This window comes from Acipenser ruthenus, chromosome 12 (genome assembly GCF_902713425.1).
Source record: "Acipenser ruthenus chromosome 12, fAciRut3.2 maternal haplotype, whole genome shotgun sequence".
Taxonomy (NCBI): Eukaryota; Metazoa; Chordata; class Actinopteri; order Acipenseriformes; family Acipenseridae; genus Acipenser; species Acipenser ruthenus.
The window spans coordinates 452,166-477,539 of record NC_081200.1 but is presented as its reverse complement, the minus strand read 5'-3'; the positions used below and the strand labels follow the sequence as shown (position 1 = coordinate 477,539).

Here is a 25,374-nt window from a genome sequence, read left to right as displayed (position 1 = left end):
AAAGGAAAAGAATCTCCACTGCGACACAGCAGGCCTCAAAGCTTGCACCCAAAACTAACAAATCTACACACGACTCACTGCACATTGAGAATGAAATCAAAACTAACGTGAAGTGCAAGCCTCCTTCCAACTTTCCTTGCCTGGACGGCTGTGCAGACGCTGCCTTCTCTCTTGTGCTTCCGGTACAAAGGCAGCAATGCTGAGAGAATCAGAGCCACGTGGAGCTTCAGCGGCCGTGTCTCTCTCTCTCTCTCTCTCTCTCTCTCTCTCTCTCTCTCTCTCTCTGCTTCACTCCGCAGCTCGCTGGCAGCCAGCCAAGCACAAGCGAAAAAAATATAACTGTCCCTGCCAGTAACCAATTCATACTGCCAATAACATGCATCAGCTCCACCACAGACGGGTCTCTTTCCAAAGAGTTCTACACTGTATTAGTTAACTCTGAACTGTTACACAATCCAGAGCCAGCCCTCCCTGCCTGCCTGCCTGCATTCCTCTGCCTCTTTCTAAAACTGCAACGCCCATTAACTCGGGCTTCAGGGTCAGAATTCAGACCTCTTCATTATTAAAGGATTAAATCCAATTAATTTCAACACCAGAGGAGGACGTGCGTGTCAGTAACTTGCATCCATGTCATTCTGAATGAGCAGACCTGCTTCCACCATCTGTACATGCAGAACAGTTTTAAAATGGAAGGACAGGCTCCACCCCAGACTCCTCATTTACAGAAGTCTGGCCTCTGAGCTATTGCACAAATTAAGAAATCACCTGCCTGAAGGGCTTGTTAAGCACTCAGCTACTTTGTGTTATTTAAAATGAAACAGGATAATATAAAAGAGAAAACAATTAGAGAAAGCTTTTGCATCAAGCACTTTTGCATCTCTATTAGAGAGATGTCCGGGACTCCAGGACTGAAAGAGAAACTCCTCCACTTCATGCGAGAAACCCATCACTCCCCCAGAGCCCCTGTGCTGGGGCGCTCCCCCAGAGCCCCTGTGCTGGGGCGCTCCCCCAGAGCCCCTGTGCTGGGGCGCTCCCCCAGAGCCCCTGTGCTGGGGCGCTCCCCCAGAGCCCCTGTGCTGGGGCGCTCCCCCAGAGCCCCTGTGCTGGGGCGCTGCCCCAGAGCCCCTGTGCTGGGGCGCTCCCCCAGAGCCCCTGTGCTGGGGCGCTCCCCCAGAGCCCCTGTGCTGGGGCGCTCCCCCAGAGCCCCTGTGCTGGGGCGCTCCCCCAGAGCCCCTGTGCTGGGGCGCTCCCCCAGAGCCCCTGTGCTGGGGCACACAAGGTGTCCGATCATGTGTTTGTACAAGCAATATTTTTTTAAATTAGGCTACCTTGTATGTAAAAACAAATGTCCAGTAATTACAGCGCTTAGATCTGTAAATTACAGATATACTTATGTATTGTTTGTCTCATTTTACTCAAAATAAATGAAGAATTACCATTACAAGCTATGGATTTTCTTTCAAATCTAAGATAGGACAAGTGCCACCTTGTCCTAAATGTTAGAAACGTTCTGTAATACACCATTTCCTATCTTAAGACAGGAAAATGAGTTCAGAATCCTTATTCTGTAATACGAATTCCCCTAAACTGACACTTGGATCTCCAAGATAAGATAGGACTGGCAGTTCGGATGTTTCAGTAATATGCCCCAGAGCTGCAGAGCTCCTGTCAGGACCCTAGCAGTGAGAGAGCCTGGTTAGCTGAAGTGGGAGTACTGAACAGGGGAGAGAATGAAGGATAATTAGCAAGACTGTGAAAGAGAGAGCCGTTCGGAGCAGTGAAAGAGGGCATTCAGTTTGAGGGGCAGGCAGTATGGGGCCGTGCTCAGGATAGACCCAAAATGAAATCACCCAGAAGCACCTGTGGAAGGCAGGAAAACAAACATGTTTCCAATCTAGTGTACAGGTCACTGTCTGCAGTACATGTGGGATCAAAATTACTCAATACATTATGTCTCAATATGGTACCATCTACAGCATGCAGTTAGTATGGAACCAGTCTATTGATAGCTTACAAGCTTCTTTTATAGAAGAGGTCTATTCCATATTTGTAAACTAAGCAAATTTAAAAAAAATAAAAATACCTGCCCAAAATCTTAATTTAATACACAAAAGGCCTTGGTTAATACAAGAGAGTTCCCAAACCCTCCCTCCCACCCGCCCACCTCACACAAACAGCCTGGTAGTGAGGCATGCGTGCGTGCGTGAGCTGGTTAGTACAAACCCAGAAGAAACAGTGCAGCCAGACCTTTGTTTGCAGTACCTGCTTGCGCTCTCTTTTGGGAGGTATTTGCTGCGCAGGGTTCATCATGACAGTAGGAGCGGGGACAGCCGGGGGGTACTGCTGCACACCCTGCGCTGGGTAATAGGCGCCAGCTGGAGAGAGACAAAGAAAGAAAACACACATGGCAGGGTTAGAAATGGGAGTCTAAACCAGGGAACAGCAGTTACTGACCAGGCTGTTATCAAATCCAATTTCATGAAGAGGTCCATCTAAATATGTTCCATAATCAAATATTCATCATCCATGTTACAAAAAAGTGTCAAAGTGAATTAAATCTAAATAAAATAAATGGTTTTTGCCCCGTTCCATTATACAGCAAGTGAACCACTGTGTAACCAAACTGCAGCCGGACACATTCATTTTACTGTCAACCAACGAAGAGAGACTCCAAATTATGAATCAATGGAAAGACAAACTGAAACAACTCAGGGATGCAGGGAAGTCATATATTAACAGAAAGGGGGAGAAGAAAACAGGCACAAAGTTTCCAAAACGTACACGCGAGGCAAGTTTATTAGAAGGCCAGATTATAGGCAGGGTTTTTTTTTTTTTTGCCTTGTTATAATGTAACGTACACAAGCAGCTTTGCTTTGATTATTACTGTGATCTGCATGGACTTATTTTAATTTGACATTCAGATTTTATTACATGTATATATAAATAAATTGATTACAACATTGATTATGGTCGCCAGTACTTTTATTTGAGGGAAAGGTATGCCATGACACCTGATTAGAGACTGCGAAACAATTACAGAAGCAGTACAAGCTAAAAATCGCTAACACTGTTCACGGTGACCATCTGCCGTTTCACAGTGGATTCATTTTGTTTATTGTAATTTATTGTGAATCTAGAAGTAATGTTGTCCTAATGAATTTAATTAAAATTGTAAATGTATTTTGGAAAAATATTACTTGTCACGTGATATATACTGTTCTACAAAATCACACACAGATGGAGATACTCTTCTGCATTACAATTTTTTTTTTTCTTTTTTAAAGTCTGTAAAACCTAAATAAATCCCACTAAAAATTATTTAAGGAAAGATGAAGGCCTACAGAAGGAGAGGTATGATTCAGATAATGCATCTGAGGACACTGTCTTTAGCACTTTAAATAAGACTTAATAGCTCAAAACTACTTGGAGTGCACATATACGGTTCTTTGTCTGAAAGATTCAATTAAACATTTTTTTGAAAATGTAACTAGGATTATCTCAAGCAGGTACAGGAGAGTCAGTAATAATACCCTTAAAACAGACATAAGCGTTTTGTCAGCCAATCTCCTCGACCCACAGCAGGACCAGCCTGAGTGAGGAGGCAGGGGCTGAGAAAGCAAGACAACACAGACGAGTTTGCCACCTGCAAACACGTACCAGAACACAGGACCGCTAACCTCAAGACAACACTGACCGATCTCTCTCTCTCTGAAGAGGTGTTCCAAGATCACTAGACAAGCACTGTTCTACACACGTCTTGCTACATGGTAAGAGCCTCAGATTCAAGTTAAAAGATACCTTCTAGAAATCTCCCTGTCCCACTCCAGAGCCCGTCCCTTCACGCTCAGTAGCAGGTGGATTTGTGCATTTCCTGCAGATTGCGCATTTTCTCCCGAGTCAGAGCTCACTCAGCAATGGCTGCCGAGACATGCATTTCAACTGACTCGCATTACTGTGTCTGCATTGTTGACTTGGAAGATCACAGCCTAAATATAGTCATAACCCTCAGAGTGTAATCAAGCAGCAAGACAGAGCGCCACAGAGACTGGGTAAGAGACAGAGACACTAAAATCAAGGCTCCTGGATTCAAACTTTCCTTTAGACCGATTCACAAAATTTCCACTACCATCTATTATGGGAAACCTTGTCATATGGACTATGCAATGTTAAGTCTTAACACACTTCAGAACACTGCAAAGAATTATCTGTGCACAGAATTCACACTGTCGTGAAGTAATCCAAAAAATACAATGAAACATACTGATTGTTATTGGTCCTAGCAGAGAGCACTAACTGCAGGAGGGGACGGGGGACGGGGGACAGGACGGGACAGAGGTTGCTCACAACTCCAATCCGGTTAAAGTCTAGCCTGTCTAAGAGCACATTGGGGTACAGATTAATGCTGCAATCACATCCGGTATTCCGGTTTGGATTAGACAAGATGCCGTGGATCGACTAGGACACCATCAGCTGTAGTTCACAGAGCAGGGTGCAGTGAATTTCATTTTAATTACTCCAGCAGCTTGCCTTGTAGGTTTAAACAAAGAACCACACAGAAATGAAAGTTTGAGGAAGCGCTCTCTAGGAGATGTGTGTTAAATGTCAATCAAAGAACAGTGTTTAAAGAGCACTTTACAATGTTCCTCAATGTATTACTGAAATGACAAGTCGTACCAAGTAAGAAAACAGACTGCGGAACACAACGAAGGCCCTGTGCATAGCATACCAGTAAACTTACTGTGCGGTGCGGGGGGGGGGGGGGGGGGGGCGAGCGAGCCTTCAGTTAATTCATTAACTGTACAGTACAGAGAAACATTCAACTGCCACAGCAACTACACAGTGAATCGCAACACCCTCATCTAAAAACTATCAAACCTGTCAAGGCAGGACCCTTACAAAAGAAAGTGCTGAGTAACTCAACTATGAAATTACCCTTAACATGTGAATCGCCATCAGGATTGTAAACCTGGCAGAGCTGGTATTGGATCCTGAACTCTGTGTGTGAGTGAGAGAGAGACAGACAGACAGAGGAGGGAGGGATACAGCTTGCCCTCTCTGCTCCAGTCCCAAACTAGTCTCTTCAAATCCAACAGTCTCCAGCTCAGGAATGCCAACTGTTCCAGCTCACAAGCAACGCTGTGAAGCCACATCCAGCACAAACACTGGGAGAGAAAGAAACCTTTCCATCACAATCTAGACCAAACAAAACTCTGATGAACAGCTAAAGGATGAAACTTTCTGATGCAACTCCTTAAGAGTTTTTGAATTGAGGCTGCAGACATGTTGAAGTGAGGGTGCTTTAAGCAGCCTGTACTGTGGGTCCTGAGAAGCACAGGCCTCCACATGAATGTCACTTACTGCACCTCTCTGGCTTGTTTAAAATGTGCTGTATTTTGTGCAGTTCAGACACCTTCACATGCCTGTGCTGTCCAAGTCTGTATTCACTTTACTGTATACCAAGTCTTCCATTCTGTTTATACTGTAGACAGAACTGAAAGAAATACTCCAACACCACAAAGTAAAGCCTAGTCCCATTTGAGAATGGAAGTCATTTAACAGAGTCCTAACAGGAAAAGGCTTTACTTACAACCCTTTAAAAAAAATACACAGTGTACAATCACTGAGGAAACCTCACCTGTGACTCGAGTCGTGTTAACCTTACAGCACCATCCTCACAACTCCCCATCAGCAATACAGTCTTGAAACTTGCACAAGGCAGCAAGACTTACACACCCTGGTGCAAGAGGGTTTAAAACAGGAGTGAGCACATCACACACGTCATGGAAAACTGCCATCCAAACACTAGGAGGAGTGGAATCAGGGATATGTATTGCTTTATTAGCGTCAAACAGATTCTCGATGGCTGGATATTAAAAGGATTTCACTTCCCTTTGTTTCTCAAGGTTAGCCTTTTAGGCCCAGAACCGTATCCCAGGGTGATCGGTCATGTTTAAGTCAGCTGGAGTGTTTTGGGGCTCACCGTACTCTAACCTGGTATTAACAGCAAGCAGACTGTATTGCTAGGGAGAAACCAGAGAGGCAAAAAAAAAAAAAAAAAAGGTTGACATGCTCCAATATCCCCTCCCTCCATTAAAGAATTGAAAGCCAGCTCCGTGCCTCACCTTACTAAGACCTGCGCTAGGTAAGAGAAGAGCAGAAGCAGGGTGAGGGTGTGCACTAGCAAGGAAACCTGGCCACTGAAGGGCTGAGAACTGGCAAATCCCTGGGTTACTATACAAGCCAAAAGTGTGCGTTTTAAACACGAATACAAATATTAAACCTGGTTTCTCTCTCATTACCGTGATGTTGGACCACGAAGGACGCAATACAAAACGAAACAGCGTGGCTTTACTTTCATGTACAGTCAGTTCTGAACCCTTCAGCTCTAATCCTCTTTGAGGCGCGGAGAGACCCTCTTACCGTAAGTACCGTATTCTGCAGGGCTGGTGCCTGGGTAAAAGCTGGGCGTCCCGGTGGGAACGGGATACTGTTGGGTAGGCGCTACGTATGTATTGCGGTACTGTAGAGACAAGCAGAGAAGGAACACAGTTACACAGGAGATCTGTTTTACAAGAATAGCATCAGACCCTGAATCAGATTACCAGTAGGATATGAAGCCTTTCTATTCTCCCTGTTGGGTGGTTTAGAGGTAGTAGCGACCAGCAAGGCTACACGGCTACTGTTCACCCCTTTAGCCAGAAGCCTCCAGGGCAGAGGCACCAACCTTGGCAATGCTGTCACCTGTGCCAAGAACATCACCCCAGCACCCTTCACAAGCAATGGCAGATCACACCAGCGAAGACCGGAAAGGCGTATCAGTGGCACCGGTAGTCTGACAGCTGGCTGCAGTATATAAAAGTGCTTGTGTCACAGTATATGCATTCTGCTGGTTGGTCAGAATTTGGTGTTTTTCAAAATGGGTGGCATTTAAAATGAAATAAAAGGAGCCCAGTTTAAGAATGAGAACCTGGAAGAGAAATCCCTAGACAGGTCCACGCTGTGGCAGGCTCCATTGTGGTGTAATACAAAGAGTCTATTGAAAGGAAGCTAGCATCAGCAAAAAGGACACAAGCACTCTATTAGTGCAATTCAATCCCAACAGGCTGTCAGGTGGACTAGTCATTCCTAAAACAGGAATACATTTAATTCCCCAACCCTCACACCCACCAGTGCGACTTAAGACAGGTCAGGGTTAATCACGACAGCACTGGTTAACCAGATGGCATTTTGCATGACTTTGCATTCACACAGGAATAGGGAGTGGTGAGTTGAGGGTATGGAATGGGTCCAAGCCACACTGTGAATGCTGAATCATTGGGATCTCTGAACAGACTAGATAAAAGATCTGGGGTAACAACGAGAGGAACCATATGAGCCTTGATGGACTTGATGGACCTTGATGCATGTTCTGTGACACCAGCCCCCTTGTGTCTAGATTCTTGTACTGCATATATATTGACCTCCTCCAGCTTTACCTGTCCTCCTGGGATGTAATAGGGGCCCTGCGAGGTGGGGAAGGGGAGCTGCTGCGGGATCATCATCATCTGGGAGCCGGGCTGGTAGACGTGTGTCGGGGCCACGGGCCGGGGCGCCGTGCTGGCCTGCACTCTGCTAGTGCTGCTCGGCGGCTGCGGCCTGTTCGCATAGTACTGCTGTGAGAGGGGCGAGACGAGCAGGGAGTTAGCCAGCACGATGAGCAGAGAATACTGCAGAACTGAGTGCAGAGAGCAGGCAGGCCACAGAAGCCCTGCAGCATGGGCAAGATGTGCAGAGAGTTAGCAAGCCTGACCACGCAACCACACAGGCTCAGTCATGGGCACTGCGCTCTGTGCCCCGTGACACCCTGAAGAGCACGTGCTGCAAGAGGCTCTCGTTCACCACCACTCAATATGCGCTTCATATTGCATGTAAACGAGCCCAATCTGATCACATGACACTTCCACTAGAGCCTGTAGAGAACAGGGTTCAACGCCTACAATTCAGGAACCTATCAGATTAAGATTCTCCCAACAGACTAAACAAGGGCTTGCAGTGGTGTGTGTGTGTCGGCATATATATAATAAAAAAAAAAAAAAAAACCCTTTTCTTGCAATTGTCAAAAGCATCTTCACACCTACGTATTTTAAGACTACCAGCGGTACCATCAGCACCCCTTTTCAAATGAAGACAGTCATGCTGCCAGAGAAGCCTTGCCCTGTCTGTAGGTACAGAAGCCGCGGCGGCTCTGTAAAAGCTACCTGTCAACCTGATAAAGACGGAAGAGGTGATTTACCTGCAGAGATCTGAATCCTCCCTTCAGCAGCACATGCACACACAAGAGGAAGCAATGAAAGGCAGAGAGAGAGAGAAAGCAGGAGAAAGAACATTACCCATCACCAATCAGAGCACATCAAAAGCAGCCCAGTGTTTTATATTAGCACATGCAACATGCAGAGAACTATGCCCCATTCTAAATGTACAGACAGACCCCTAAAAAACACACACTACAGCATCACCAACTGAAGTACGGTTTAATATATAGAACATGATGTGAAGTAATCCCACTGTAAAGTAATCTGAAAAACTAGCGAAGCTTCTGGAACACAACATGCTTCTGTTAGTGTTCGTTTAACCTCATTCGAAGCACATGAAATCTTGCTACAGTCCCACTATCAAAGTTTGTAGTTACTGTACAAGTAAAAAGCAGAGTAAACTGGAAATTGACTACTTTGGCTAATGTGCATGTCTTAAAGCTTTATTGTAGCAAAATTGTTATTAGGTCGATATACATCATTTCTAATATCTCTTTATACAGGAGAAAAGGGTACAGTGCGCTCTGTCCTGCAGAACTCCTCACTGGATCCAGCACCTCAGTCTCTGCTTTTCAAGTCTTAACTCTTTCCATATGTTCTGTCTGATCGCTGGCATGGAGGTATTTCATGTAGGCTGACAACGCAAAGCTGTTATCTACATGCAAGACAAACCTAGCATTTCCAAAAGGAAAAAACCAACTCATGCAGACATGAAAAAAATGTAATAAATCTTAAAGATCTGACCAAGCCAGAGATATTCAGCACCCACAGAAAATGGACTTGAAGCAGTTAAATAAGAGGTTACACTAGAGTCCAAGTGAACTAGTAGAGAAAGGTTTCCTAGAACGTCTTCATCAGTGTAGTGTGGTGATCAGAGTGTGAAAAGTGTACACCTCTCCCCAAGACTGATTCACTGGGCATGTGCCACCCCCTTGAGGTGCTTTCACAATCTCAGCTCCTTGTTGCATTGCTGGCAGGGGGCTGTAAGACTTGGCATGCATTTGTTTTCAGAGTGACCAGCAGTTTCCAAGTAAAACAGTTGGTGTTTGAACACTTAGCATTTTCAAAGTGTTTAATAAAATAGTGATCAGAAAGTTGCCCGGATAACTTTGTGAAGATGATATGCAGGAGACAAACAAGACAGGCTTACTTGGTGCTGTGCCCCCCCCAACCCAGGATGTGCGAGCCCCCCCCCCTGCCCAAGCCCGAGGCCCGCCCCCCCCCCCCCCCCCCCCACCCTACCCAGGATGTGCAAGGTCCCCACCCCCCCTACCCAGGATGTGCGAGCCCCCCCCCCCCCCCCCCCGGATTAATGTTAGTACCTGCTGGTGTAAAGCACGAGGACCTGCTGCAAACTAGAGGGACAGCGAGAGAAACAGTCAGAAACACAGAGGGTTAAACAAACCTGTTAATCACCACACACAACAGCAGAAGCACAAGACAGAGCTGAGACTGCACAGCAAGGGCAGCGATTCTTAGAACACACACAGCTCTCTGGGAGGATTCAGAGGACACAGCGGACCAACTGAACAAGCCACAACCCAAAACCTGAAGCTCTTACCAGCTTGAGACATTCAGGGGTTTAAAAAGGGCAGAGTACCAGAGGCCAGTTTCACACAATAGATTAGCACTTTAAAGATTCTAGCCTGAATACTTTTCACATTACAAGTCAAGTTCTTAAATCTAGTTATTGACAGTATACAGAACTCCAGTGGGAGAAAAGTAAGATGGTGTAATCTGGCCACATTGTAAGTAAGCTGCATTTGCCTCTTACCCCCTCCCTGGAAAGTTTGTTGCTACAAAGACCCTGGTGCTGCTCCATACCTGCCGAGGCTGTGGAGGCGTGTTCATTTGTGACGGCTGTGGGGTGGCGAAGACTACGGGGGCTGGCTGACCAGGTGGAAACGTGGGCTAGAAAGAGAGAAGACAACCGAATCATCAGAAACACACACATTGTCACTGAACAACCAGGAAGCAAGACGCAGCAAAACCCAATATGTGAGAGTTTCTCAGTTGAAGGGGGGTGAGTAGAGCTCACAGTTCTGTAAGGCCGTGAGGTGTGCAGGTGTCCAGGAGAAGGGGAGGGGTGAGGGGCGGTTGGGGGTCCTGTTAGAGGCTGTGTGTGTGTGTGTGTGTGAGAATGTGTGTGTAGGTGTGGAGCAGCGGTTACCTGTGAGAGTCCAGGAGAAGGGGAGGGGTGAGGGGCGGTTGGGGGTCCTGTTAGAGGCTGTGTGTGTGTGTGTGTGTAGGTGTGTGTGTGGAGCAGCGGTTACCTGTGAGAGTCCAGGAGAAGGGGAGGGGTGAGGGGCGGTTGGGGGTCCTGTTAGAGGCTGCGTGTGTGTGTGTGTGTGTAGGTGTGTGTGTGGAGCAGCGGTTACCTGTGAGAGTCCAGGAGAAGGGGAGGGGTGAGGGGCGGTTGGGGGTCCTGTTAGAGGCTGTGGTGCTTTATTCATTTCATGTGGTGCTGCATAGGGAGGCCCGGACCGTCTTGGAAACCTGAAAAAGAAAACAGAAGCATTTAGATTCCATTAAAACAACCACCGATTTACTTTCTAAAAAAAGGAGCCATTTTATAAAAGCTCACCAAGAAAAAAAAAAGTGGAGCTTGTTAGCTCCTGGAAGATCAGCCATCATGTTCACATTAGAGTCATGACATCACAGATGACATCGGCGACAGTGTGAGAATCTTGATTAAATACCAACCCCTTCCAAACAGACAAAACACAGGGCTGGTGGTTCACAGCCTCAAATTAAACCCCACAGCTGCAACACCTGAATGTGAAAGCAGTGCATCCTCACCATACAAATCTCATTTCTTTCTATCGTGCTGAAGCATAACTAGTGTTCCGCGTTTCCGGTTTATTCCGAATTTTACCAAACAGGATTTTTTTTTTTTTTTTTTTTTTTTTAAACTGGATGTCTGTTTCTACTGATTTCTACCTGATTTCTGCCTATTATTCAATATTATCCGACATTGTAATAAGCAGCCCTACACTGTATCCTAGGATACAGCAGATGTTTAGACATCAGAGGAATAAAGAACGTTCAACTGTGATTCTCAAATACTGCTGCATTGAGGTTCACGTGGACAATACAAAACACACTGAAAAATAAGACACATTGAAACCAAAACAAGAAAGTGAACTGAGAGACACGCAATCCATTTATGCAGCTTTTACACATCCTTTAATAAAGAGAGTGCAGAATGACTTGAGTTTGTCAGAGCGCTGTGCTTTGCTGGACAATCACTGTTTGCTGCAGAGAGGTATGTATCAGTGAATTTGTGCGCCAGTACTGTCTGTCCATCAGCTAAAACACTGCCTAACGCAGACAATCTTAATCATAAATGACAGAAAATGGTGACGCTTTAGTTGGTAAACTTGCATGGAACGCATTGATGGAAATGTCCAGTGTGATTTTTGACGCGTGTCAGTTGTCAATTTTTTTTTATTTTTTTTTTATAAAAGATAAAAAACGAAAAACGCGGAACACAAAAGTATAACGGACACTGCTGAAAAGTTTCCTCTTCAGTCCTCTTAAAGCAGTCCTGAAGTCAGACAAAAGCAGCCAATACAAGTGGCCATGGTGGATACAGCACCGGTCTCGTGCCCTCTTCCTGCAGTTAGAGGGGACTAGTACCAACAAGCCTGCGAGGGTAGCCTGCCCACGAGCCAGACTGAAGCAATGCCTGCAGTCTGGATAAAGTGCCCAAGCTCAATCCCAGCCAAACACAATGTACTGGAATTGGGTGGAGAGCTCTAGCATTGAGGACCCAGCACTTAGTGGGGATCACAGGTAGTTAGTCACACAACTCCTATTCCAACTCTCCTGGCTCTTGACCACTGAAACAGACCGAGGGCAGGTCTGGGGACCAGGGCAGTTTCTAATGCTTTAAAGAACTAAACTAATGTTCCTACCTTGCAGCAACTGTGGAACTCTTTCCTACTTCCTTAGGTATGGACAGAACGGCTCTCTTCTACAACTAGTCCAAACACCAACACTGCTGCTGCTTTTGGGTACAATCTGATAGGCTGAACTCTGGGGGGGGGGGGGGGGGGGGGGGGCGTGACTCCCACATAGGGGGAGGAGTGCAGGCGGTCAGCCAGCGGGGGCTCTCCTCTCTACCTTGAAAGACACAAAGCCAGGAGACACGTCAGCCTCCACAAAGCTGCTCCTTCCACTCCTGGTCTTAATTGTTTAATTGAACCAATTAAATAAACCTCCACCCAGGTCCCAGGTTAGTTGGTGTCATTTACCTGTTAAACCTGGCATGGAATGGCCCTGTGGGACTGTGACTGGACACACATGCATGTTATTTTTAAATCTGGCTCACCTAGCTAGGGTCTCTTACAAGATCTGGACTTCTAAAAACAGCAAAATACTCAAAACCATATTTCTATCCCAACAGCAGACAGTGAACTACACAAATCGCAACAAGCAAAGACTTAGTTCAGTCAATAAACTCCACCGGTAATAATAGAGCATATTCAGTCTTGAGCGACAGTTTTAAAACAGATATAGATTTAACAACCATAGCCCTAAAAATAAACCTCAAAAAACACCCTCTGACCCAAACCAAACACACGTACAAAGTACAAGGAACTAAATAAACAATGACAAACACTTGGTCTATAAGTCTTTCAATATCCAAGTTGAAAACTCTCATTTCATTTATTAACTCTTACATATACATACGGTTTACCTTTCTTTCAAAGTTTCCAGCACCATTAATCAGGGAAGTTATTGTACCCAGAGTGCGATCTGCAACAGCTGCTATTCTTAAGCTTTCAACGAGAAAAAAAGTAAGGCAGCAGCCAGCTGAAGTGAAATCACTGCAACAGCATGCAAACCACTCACTGTGCAAAAACCACGCACTGTCCCAGCCCAGACATCCAGCACACCTGGGCTGAAACCTGCCTTCATCCCAGATCCTGACAGGCAGTTTGGAAAGTCAGACCAGCGCATGGGCACAAGGACCCCAGGAGGATGCAGCTCAGAATCAGTAAAAACAGGTTTACACTCGCCAGACACAGCTGCTTTCAGCCCTTGTAAAGAAGGGAAATGGCACTAAATCCAAAACGATCTTTGTGGTGAAATTTATGCAGGACTGGGGGATCTTAAATTTATGAATATGATACACTGCGCTTTCAACAGCCTGGAGGCACCTGTTCAAAGCACCATCCCAGCTGTATCAAAAGCTGGAAGGAAAGGTGAAGTCAGGAGAGCATTAAAGTACCCAACCATCCATTGTGTTTTAAACCAGGATCAATGCACAGGACTTGCAAAGCATGCTCCAAAAAGAGATCCCTTTCACATCTCTGAACACAGGGGGGGTTTACTGGAGGTGATCAATTACTTTGTGATACAGACTGAGATACAGTTTTTACATCAGCTCACTGGTAGATAACTGGATGATGGGATTCCTAGTTTAATAACCTGAACTAGTATCTATTACACAAGACACACACACTTTTAGTGTATGAGCTGGTATAATAAAGCTTCTGCTTTCCTTTTCATCTCTCCTGACATCATGCTGCCCCCAGTATCTGAGGCTCATTCATTCCCAGCCGCTGTGCAGTCACATGCTCTGCAGCACTCCCCATGATTCAGCAGCTGCTCGGTGCGTGTCCAGTCAATGAGGGTGGGGTAGGGGCGCCCCCCATGTGTTTAAAACCTGATAAGAGCATAAAGCCTGGCCTCCTGCAGACAGAACCATGCCCATCTACTTCAACCCCCATTACAAAGAATCCACATCATTTCAAAGCATGTTGCGTTTGGATTATGTGGCAATATTATAGAAAAAGAGGCTGAATTTAGTATGATAGCTACATTAGTCTGGGTTTGTGAGTAATTCAAATGCTTTGCTTTTGGACATAAAATGTAAACAGTATTGAACAACCATAGTTCAGAAATGACTTCTGTTAAAATATAGTATTCATTATTATTATTATAATGCTAATCGGATGCACGCATATTCAAGTTGTTAAACGGAAGTCCGTTTTGTATTTCTTTTTTATAAATCTGAAGTGTTCTAATTTGAATGCAAGTCGTGCCTTTTTGTTTAACTCTTATGCACAACAGCGTTTTTAGTTATTAGATTTAATGTTAAACGTTTATCTAACGTTTATTTTGAAAAATAAAACATCAATGCATCGATTATCGCTGATAACTGTCTATACGATAATCGAATACGAAATCAGGGTGACAACTGCCTGTGGTCTGCTCCTAACATGGAAAACAAGAGCACGTACTGAAGAAAGCACCCAGGCGGTGAAATGAAAGGGTCAAGTTCTGGTTTCTAGTCACAGGAAGCCATAGGAAAGCAAAACGCACAAAGAAAAAAAATCAATCCGTAACCACTTCATGAAGGATGCACTACAGGGAGAAGCCAGGGAGCAGAACGACTGCACATGGTCTTGTAGAGATGGGGAGAGATTACAACTTTAAGGAAACACACATGGGAGAGACCGACAGTAGGGTTTTATAAGGTTAGGCAGCTCTCCATATACTTCGTATCCAACGAGAGGTAACAGTAATTCTGTCAAGTAATTATGCAGGCCTGTCAGATTATTCTGCAGCAAGACTTCAAGGAACCAGGCAGTATGAAAGACTTCTTCCCAAGCACAGTCAGCGATGCCTTCACCCCTGAATGGAGTCTCCCCCAGTCCGGCAGCAGGTGATCCGGAGGTCTCTCTGAATGGAGTCTCTCCCAGTCCTGCAGCAGGTGATCTGGAGGTCTCTCTGAATGGAGTCTCTCCCAGTCCGGCAGCAGGTGATCTGGAGGTGTCTCTGAATGGAGTCTTCCCCAGTCCTGCAACAGGTGATCCGGAGGTCTCACACACATAGATGCCCTTTCCCCTGAATGGAGTCTCCCCCAGTCCTGCAGCAGGTGATCCGGAGGTCTCTCTGAATGGAGTCTCCCCCAGTCCTGCAGCAGGTGATCCGGAGGTCTCTCTGAATGGAGTCTCCACCAGTCCTGCAGCAGGTGCTCCGGAGGTCTCTCTGAATGGAGTCTCCACCAGTCCTGCAGCAGGTGCTCCGGAGGTCTCTCTGAATGGAGTCTCCCCCAGTCCTGCAGCAGGTGATCCGGAGGTCTCACACACACGGTATTTCAACGCTGCTTAGTCACATCCTGACTTACACTTGCCACTGAGATACAGATCACTGCACCAACTCCACATTTGCATCTAATAAATGACGAGCTATCCAACAGTAAATACCCTCACATGACATTTAGCACTTTGTTTCACAGGGCAGGATTCAACAGCGTTACTGAATTTGTCTAATACAGAACTATGGAGGCGATCGTGAAACAGTTTTCTGAAGGGAAATGGGTACAGCCTTAAAAAGTACCGGCACAGACCGATACGATACAGCACTGCAGACTATGGGAGCGACTCCACAGGCTGAGTTAATAAGTGACGTTTAGACATAGTCTACTGCATCCACCTAGAGGACTAAATCAAACTGCACCATTGCACCAGCTGCTTACTGCAGCGGCACGAAGGGACGGACCATCGCGGCCTGCAGAAACATGAGGGCCAGTTTAACAGCAGTTAGGTGTTGGCTGGGATGTGTGTCACTGGATATACAGGGCGTTCATTTGCGTTTCATTTTCAGCACTTAACTGGATATGGAAAAAAAAAAAAAAACAGTGAAGCAATATTCGATATGAAATAGACTGGCTTAGACTGCACACTTACTACTATACAAACACTGAGGCCAACGCCTGCATTTGTTAACAGTTAAAACACTTAAGCAGAACTCAAACCTTTCACCACTTGGCACACCTTTAAGACCAAGCTATTTACCTCCCTGCTGGGGCTGCAGTGGCCCTGCTGCTGGTTCACATGGCTTAACCGGCCAGGACAGGGGGTGGGTCCAGCCAGCTGGAACAGTAAACAAACACCCAGGGTCATCAGCTGATCTGCTAGCTGATCAGCCCAACAGAAGGTTTCCAGGGGCCCAACCCCCTTCCCTGCACAGCACAGGCCAAAGTAATCAATGGCAGATGGGTCACTGACCCTCAGTGGGCTTGTGGCTCCATAGAGGACAATGGACACACTTCTGCCACAGGGTGAAAGGTTGCTGTGTCTGAAGCTTATGAGCATTGCTGTTTAAAGGGGTGGGAGGGATGATGCTTTGGGAAGTGGATTCTTATCTGATGCACGATCACAGAAAGGACCCTCTGTGCTCAATGAAAACGTGCTTGTAGGAAAATGGCTGCTGTCCCTTTAACCCACCCGCCCTCCTGCTGCTTGTGCAGTCGGTGCCTGTGCTGGTTCAGGAGCTCAAAGCCCTCAGTGTAACTGCCGAGAGTGTGGGGGCGCGCGCACACACACACACACACTGGGGGAGGGGACGAGGCAGCATGCCATTTAACCCTGATCCACACACAACCCATTTAAGCATGGATTACAAATGAATAGAGAGGGTGGGGGGGCTCGGTGAATTAAGATGCAAAATCTCCCAACAGCTGTCCTTTATGTCTCCCTCTCCTGATCCCCACCAACACACACACACACACACACACACACACACTTGCATGAGCAAAGACATGAAACAGGCAATTCTACAAACTCATGCAAATCAGCAAGCTCTCAATAGAAGATGCATACAAAGCAGACCCAGGCTTGCACAGCTCTCTGGTCTCTGCCAGAGAAAGTTAGGATGCAGGGCTGTCACGCCACTGTCCATCTGGACTAACTGTTACACGTTTAAGGTAACTGGAAGACACAATGAGGTTAGCTCCTTTTATAAGGTATACTGGCTGATGGGAGCACAGGATACAGCTACACTTTCACACAGCAAGGACATTACTCTTGATTGTCAATCTATCACCAGACACTTTAATACAGCCATTAACCCTCATAGCAACATATGTGGAATCATGCGACTGGCTCAATTAAAAAAGGCAAGGAAAGCCAAGTCTAAATACTCAAAAGCAGTAAACAATCACAGACAATCGAAAGCAAGTCGTGCTAAACATTGGTCTATATGTATTTTTAACCAGTCAGGATCTTTGGTACGATGGTGCCACACACACAGACTGACGAAACAGCCAGAACACACACACACACACACAAAACCCGGCTTCGATTCAGAAGGGACATACAATTGATGTGCATTTCTCTTAATGGCTGGTGAACAAAGGCAGCCGGGTATGGAAAGTGCAGTGAGGGTGCAGCGAGACCAAGGCACGGGCACAGAAAGCTGTCACACCACGTTCTCCAAGATGACGCAGTCGGGACTCAATGAAAACTCTTCATCGTTCTAACACAGGAGGGCCAGCAGCCCACAAGCAAGGCAGGAGGCAGAAACAACTCAAGCCTGCCGACTGTCCTTCCAAACCGCTCCCTGGGTTACATACCTGATATCTGCACAACCCTGTTCCGAGAAGCAATGGGAAGGGAGACGCTTCAGACAGAATGACAAGTAGATTGAAGCGATTAACAGGCACTAATGAGACAGTAACACCCCTCACACTCGCTGTGTGCTAGAAGAGACGCTCCATATTAACCTCTGTTCCTCTCGCCAATTCAGAGTCCAGTCGCGTTTCCTCAGCGCTGCATCACACCCCCAGAATACCAGGTGCCCCACTCAGGGATCAATCTCTAGTCACTCCTCACCATCCAAGTGCCACCTCATTGGCACTGCAGCCCGGACGTGACGAGACGCAGCCTTCTGCACTGCAGCCCAGCCTCTCACACCTGCAGGCAGGAGCAGGGCGAGAATGAACGCCATCCCACTGGACCCCTCCCAGTCACAGGGCGAGAATGAACGCCATCCCACTGGACCCCTCCCAGTCACAGGACGAGAATGAACTCCATCCCACTGGACCCCTCCCAGTCACAGGGTGAGAATGAACTCCATCCCACTGGACTCCTCCCAGTCACAGGGCGAGAATGAACTCCATCCCACTGGACCCCTCCCAGTCACAGGGCGAGAATGAACTCCATCCCACTGGACTCCTCCCAGTCACAGGGTGAGAATGAACTCCATCCCACTGGACTCCTCCCAGTCACAGGGCGAGAATGAACTCCATCCCACTGGACCCCTCCCAGTCACAGGGCGAGAATGAACTCCATCCCACTGGACTCCTCCCAGTCACAGGGCGAGAATGAACGCCATCCCACTGGACTCCTCCCAGTCACAGGGCGAGAATGAACTCCATCCCACTGGACTCCTCCCAGTCACAGGGTGAGAATGAACGCCATCCCACTGGACTCCTCCCAGTCACAGGGCGAGAATGAACTCCATCCCACTGGACCCCTCCCAGTCACAGGACGAGAATGAACTCCATCCCACTGGACTCCTCCCAGTCACAGGGTGAGAATGAACTCCATCCCACTGGACCCCTCCCAGTCACAGGGCGAGAATGAACTCCATCCCACTGGACCCCTCCCAGTCACAGGGCGAGAATGAACTCCATCCCACTGGACCCCTCCCAGTCACAGGGTGAGAATGAACTCCATCCCACTGGACCCCTCCCAGTCACAGGGCGAGAATAAACTCCATCCCACTGGACCCCTCCCAGTCACAGGGTGAGAATGAACTCCATCCCACTGGACCCCTCCCAGTCACAGGGCGAGAATGAACTCCATCCCACTGGACCCCTCCCAGTCACAGGGTGAGAATGAACTCCATCCCACTGGACCCCTCCCAGTCACAGGGCGAGAATGAACGCCATCCCACTGGACCCCTCCCAGTCACAGGGCGAGAATGAACGCCATCCCACTGGACCCCTCCCAGTCACAGGACGAGAATGAACGCCATCCCACTGGACCCCTCCCAGTCACAGGGCGAGAATGAACGCCATCCCACTGGACCCCTCCCAGTCACAGGGCGAGAATGAACGCCATCCCACTGGACCCCTCCCAGTCACAGGACGAGAATGAACGCCATCCCACTGGACCCCTCCCAGTCACAGGGCGAGAATGAACTCCATCCCACTGGACTCCTCCCAGTCACAGGGCAACATGGACTAATTACGCTACTGTAACACAGGCCAGGGGTTCAACCAAGAAGGCTGTCATTAAAACAGTTAAACTTGCCAGAGGCGTCGCACCAAAAAAATGAACATCCTTGCCAGGGCAGAGCAGCAGTTCCACTTTGAAACACAAACCGAACACAGCACATTACTATACATAATGTAGCCAGAAATGAAGTACGAATGCATCAGGTGCAGCTGACAGCAGCACTGCATGACTGAATCTCGTCCATCCCCCCAACACACACAGTCAGATAGACTTGCACACACAAGCCGAATTTCTGCTTAAGATTTGAGACTAGGCTGTGACTACTGATCCACTCCCACCACTACACCCTTTTTAATATTCATTTTAGTTCCAGCCCAGCCCTGCCCCACCCCACTACTGAACAATGGTTTTATTTACACATTCATATGTAGCACCACACACACGAGGGACAAGAGAGAATTCAAATAAAAAAATTAAAAAAAAAAAACAAAAAACACTTACCCCGCCAATTACTCTGCAACTTGATGCATGCTCGGCTGCAAAGCCCACAGCGCTGCAGCTGTTGAAGGGTATTCACTGCACGTTAGTGCACCCTGCCCTGGAAAATGCCACAGGAGATCTGTGTGCCCTTTCAGGCTCAGAGCATTGCCCAAACATAGCCAGGCCCTACTGTAGTACAGTAAGCAAGCGAGGGGCTGGAGGAGCAGGAGCAGCCGTCCCTCCTCCCTGGCTGGCTGAGAGAAGGGTGCACACGTGGAAGGAAGGCACGGATATCAGATCGCAGGCTCTCTGCTGCACTGCAGAGGCAAGAGCAGAAACCACACCCACCAGCATCAGAGAGCAGAGACCCTTTCAGAGCACGCACACAGACACGCCTGCACACACACAGCTCTCCACAGGTTGAGTTTTCCTAGATCCAGGGGCTGGTTTCTAAGAGCTGCACTGTACTTTTGGAGTGGTGGTGGTGATGGTGCTGTACAAACATTAAGGGTAAGATTGTCAGGCTGCTGGACAGAGCAGACTATAACCCATATTATCCAGTCACACAGCAGATCATGAAGTACACCACCAGGTGAATGCCCTCTTCAGCACCGACTTGTTTTGCTGAAATCTGTAGTAGAGCCGCCTGCTGCTTTACAAGCAGTTCAGCGAGGAACTGCCCAACCCCATCAAAGCCTCAATTTCAGGCCAACAGCACTTTCCCAGGAGACCACATGCAGGTGCTACACCTTCACAACGCTGGATTATCAAAGCAACACTGTCAATATTCACTTTCTCCTCTCAAAGGCTCAAAGCCACCCATCTGAAAACTGCACAAGAGCCTGCACTCTCACAGGACTCTGCACTAAATCTGAAAGACGACTTCATACCACGGCTAGGTTAGTTACACTGTCATTCCAAGACTATGCAGGCATGATGCATCACTGAAAGACCGGGACCTTGCCATTTAAAGAACGTCTTAAGCATCTGAAATCCAAGACAGTTAGGAAAACATTCTGTTCAAGTAGGTTATGCCTTCTATCAGCTATACTCAAAGGCCTACGTCACACACAAGTGATCCAATTCAAGCATGAATGTGCAAATACCAACACTCTGTTAATCACCAGGTAGTGCACACAGTGCACGTGATTCGTCTGCTGTAACCTGTTATGAGGTGTACTGCCATGAAAAACAAAACGGAGTGTGCACACAACAGTAAACAAGCCAACTGAACACTGACAGCTGTCATGTTCAAACAGGCCAGTATGAGTCCACCATCACATCTCATTGCAACACAACTACATTCCTTCAGGCACGGTTTAGTTACTGCTTTTAGGCACTGAAGAGTCTAGACGTTTTACCAACTGGGAGAACTCACAATAAGCTTGGCTGGCTGCTCCACATCAAGACAGGGATGGAAATAAGACTCCTATTGCAAAGCAGCTTCATTAGGCACAGTGTATAGGGATCAAGCTTGGGTGTGTTAAACTTGTAAAACCAGGAATGGCTCAAAGTGCTCTGCAATGGGAGTCTTATTTCCATCCCAGAGGCACTGTATCAAACATGGCCTTATTCCAATACATTATTCCAAACTCAGGGAGCACACTGTAATGGGGAAGGCACACAAATGTATTGGAAGTCGTGTATCAAATAAGACTGTAAAGAAAGCTATACATCACGTTTACTATTCAGTGTGTATATACCCTGCGAATCTACAATCCCTGCGCCTGGGATGAGGCTGTGATCCAGGTAGCAGCTTTCTAGACAGGAAAGGGTTCACAGAATGACTCCTGTGTAGAGTACGAAGAAATCCCCAAGCATGAACTGCTTGAAATGACGCCAAGCCAACCTAATTACAATGCAAGGCTGCATCTCCCACCACACCAACAAATACAATACCAGTGTGCTAAACCGCTGTCTAAATAAAAGTACCATATCCACGTGTCTGATGCAAAATAAATAAATGAAGTTATCAGCACCGAGGTACGGAGCATGACGGGTAAACAGATACATCTCACCGGTATACAGTGCTTTTTGTATTACAGTGGAATGCACCGCGATGCAGAGATCTAGGCGGCTCGCAGTATTGAGTAATCTGCGCCATGCTTGCTTCAGATCCCAGAGCTCCAGGCACACCACGTGGTTCCTGCTCAGCTTGTGCGCACCCGGCTTCTGTCCCCGGCTCGCTGTCTCAGACACACACGTGTCATTCAAACCACCATTAGTCCTAACGCATTAAAACACAAACGCAGCAACCGCCACCAGTCAAACCTAAAGCACGTTATGGCGACTGGACAGCACGGATTCGCCTCGAATTTTCTTTTTTTTTTTCTTTTTTATTTAATGGATCGAGATTTCTCGTCTCCTTGCGCTCGCTGAGGCCTCCATTACGCTAGTACCATACAACGTGTCATTCTACACCAGCAGACAAGTGCCTTACACAATTAAGTATGCAAACACGGGTTAACTGCTAAATGGCAGATTCTGCAATATCTAGAATATACTTTGTTTTATTTATTTATTTTTAATTTTGTGGATATAAAATGTATTTCACAGCAACGGTGTATTTAATTTTACAACATGTGCTATTTTTAAACAATCGATGGCAAGCTAACATTCTGGAGTTTGAACCTAATAATGGTCCCATTCTGTCCGATTACTAAGGGTAATAATGTTACTGTAAAAGGGGGCTCTACGCACACGTCAGTCCAAGGGCACGCCACTGCTTTCTTTCTACTTTCTAGAAAACCAAGTGAACAGAAACAAGGCGTGCTGAATAAATTAAATACAACGAAGATCCACTTATGAAAGCAGGTCGTTCACTTTTTATACAACGTGTCATTACAGCAGGGGAAGTGACGACGGTTCGTGAATATGATGACTCCAGATTTATGAGGAGTAACCTTTCACACTATCAGCAACAATGACAAATCATTCTCATAATTCACAGTCAACAGTTTAACCGTGTCAAACTATTAATAGTGTAGGACATTAACCCGCAATAAAAATCAAAAACATGTTTAAATATATTTATAAAACAAAATACCACCACCGCTGTAAAAACAGGGCTTGCAAAACCAGACAAACCTCCACTACAAAGAAAAATCAAATCAATTACATGTGTCTTGATATGAAATTTGATCAGGAATTATAACTTTGCATATATCTCAATACCTTACTGTGTTCAACTGGCCACTACAAACTGTGTTCGAGACGACATAGAAAACTGGTCAGACCTCCACCAAAATTCAATTTCGATGCTTTCAAGGTATCAAAACCAAAAACACAAGTCAGAACTTTTTATAAACAGTATTTTAAAACGTGCTATAACGTAACATGGATGTGTAGAAGGCTAGTATTTTTTTTTTTTTTTAATGACAGTTTATAATTCCCCTTTAGCAGTGCGTCTGTCGACCAAAACAATGACATACCGTAAACAAAGCAAACCAATATGAATTCTAAAATATATAGTACTGGGAGGAAGAGTGTGCCATATCATAAAAGCGAGATTAACACACAAGTACAACAACTCCAACTCTTTCTGTTATTAATTTGTTAATTACACAGCTGTACCGTCAGGGTAGCATGCATTTAAACGGGCTGGTCACCAATGACAGACTCGGATTACTCCCTGTTAGGTTAACGGCAATTTTCATACAGCCGAAGCAGATTCATACATTCTCACGGCATGTGTTTGAAATATACGTGTCAAAACGGAAGGAGTGGAAAATAAAAACATTGACTGTTTAAAATAATAAATACATCAAATAAAAAGGTTATTTTTTAAAAAAAAAAAAGCACATGGAAACTCGGTCCTTGCTGACTAGAACTACTACCCTGACCCTGCCAGCGCCATACTTCAGAACCAAATTCAAAATGTTTGCCTATCTTAAATAAAGGGGGAACTTGACATTGAAGCACCTGTTAAATGCGTCTCGCCTGGCGCACCTACTCGCACGGCAGCCAGTACATTAAACCACAGAAATAAGCAGCAACAAACTACACTGCAATCCTCAACAAAGAGGGCCTGGATCCTGAGGGGGGCCTAGCACCCTCCATCTGTGTCAACCTGGCTTTAAAACACTTAAATCATCACAACGCAGCCGAAACGATCCACTTTTTTTAAACGTAAATATTCTCTCTCGGTTCCTTAAAGTTGCTAAAAACTAACCGTAAATAGTTTGTTTTTTTTTTTTTTTTAAAGCACGGGGCCTACTAAACTGATCTCTCGCCTCACTCGCTGTGCCACCGAAACCAGCTTGCGTTTCAATGATACGAGTCACACGCTGACACGAGAAACAGCTTCATTACACAGCATTATCAAAAACAGACGTTTTCAACATTACAATACTAATATATATATATAAACACCTGCGCATGGCATTTCTCAATCTTACTCCACGCCTTCTCAATGGGAAACACAACGCGAGTTAAACGCAGGACTCGGGCTGTACGGCAAAAACACTCATTTTAACCGATCGATAAAACACCTCGCAGTAAAGGGTGAAAAAAACACACACCGGCTTACAAACAGAGCAGAGCTTACATCTAGCTCAACATAACATGCAATCAAATAAATCTAACCGGGAATACAAAACACAAAATCGACAAAAACTCACAATGTCACACCGTTCACGTAAAATTAATTAATTAAGCAGGAGTTCCTTACCAAAAAAAACGAGAGAGACGGGAGAGGACTCGCACAGAAAGGACCGCTTTTCTTCAGTTTCTTTAAATGCACTTTTTGCGTGTTACAATTCCTTCTCTACTCAAATCCGGGGAGAGGGTTTTCCTATCCCTGGGTGGGTGATGGTGGAGAGTAGTGTGTGTGTGATTTTTAAATCCCTAGAAACATACAAAAAAGAAGAAATCAAACATAACAATACAGCGCTGGGAACCTCTTATAAACAGTGCGTTTGCTGCCCGTGCGAGCCGGCGAGCTCGATCTCCATGTTTAAAGTGCGGATGGAGACGGATTAGCAGCGATCTTTCCACGGGGTTCAGTTTTTCGCACAGATTGAAGAGCGGCGCCACTGCGTTACCTTTCTCTCCTTCAGTCCGCAGAGCCGGACGGAGCCGAACGCAACCCGCGCGGCGTTTCCGGGATAATCACAATGGGGATGCCTTCACCTTCGTCACGTGACGGCGGGGAAGAGAAACTGACGTATCCGCGTCGATCACAATGTGAGTTAGGGGTGGGGTTTCCTCACCCCCGTCATGTGATGCAGGAGCAAGCGAACGGATTGGCTACACGTTATGCCAGTCCGTGAAGTCAGTCGTTTACCCGAGCCCGCCCTCTGCTTTGAGACTAACGGTGACTCACCGGCTGCGTGAGCAGTGCGTGGCACCAGGATTGTCACCTCAGCGTCATAGTTGCACGTAGTTTTTTGTTAGTATAATTGTTTCTGTTTATATATTTGTCTGTTAATGTTAGTCTAATGAACTACACGTTTATTCTCACACATGTCAAGTCCCGTTTTTGGAACTATTTTGGCCTCAGTTTTATCAGTCATACTCCCAAAGAAAGGAACTGACAATGCTCCCGTTTATTTTTTTCAGATCTCAGGCAAAGATTCTCCCCATTGTAAAGCATTCTTGCTTATGAGGAACCATGAAGTAGGACC

General features: G+C 46.3%; 1 protein-coding gene across 13 annotated transcripts in view; it reads right to left on the bottom strand.

The window, feature by feature from the left end:
• Positions 1–24,896, bottom strand: part of LOC117417165 (eukaryotic translation initiation factor 4 gamma 1-like) — a 44,712-nt gene extending 19,816 nt beyond the window's left edge. Inside the window, exons 1-9 of one of the 13 annotated variants that reach the window (XM_059034228.1) lie at positions 24,793–24,896; positions 24,420–24,595; positions 10,670–10,787; positions 10,116–10,202; positions 9,614–9,646; positions 8,273–8,293; positions 7,476–7,652; positions 6,421–6,520; positions 2,248–2,375 (exon numbers count right to left, since the gene is read on the bottom strand). In XM_059034228.1, the coding sequence (XP_058890211.1) occupies positions 2,248–2,375; positions 6,421–6,520; positions 7,476–7,652; positions 8,273–8,293; positions 9,614–9,646; positions 10,116–10,202; positions 10,670–10,744 (621 nt within the window). In that variant the 5' untranslated portion in view covers positions 10,745–10,787; positions 24,420–24,595; positions 24,793–24,896. Of the gene's footprint in view, positions 1–2,247; positions 2,376–6,420; positions 6,521–7,475; positions 7,653–8,272; positions 8,294–9,613; positions 9,647–10,065; positions 10,203–10,461; positions 10,518–10,669; positions 10,788–19,771; positions 19,793–24,419 lie in introns of those variants that run through there. The other 12 variants (XM_059034230.1, XM_059034227.1, XM_059034233.1 and 9 more) reach the window with 12 other exon arrangements.
• Between the last annotated feature and the right edge of the window lie 478 nt (positions 24,897–25,374).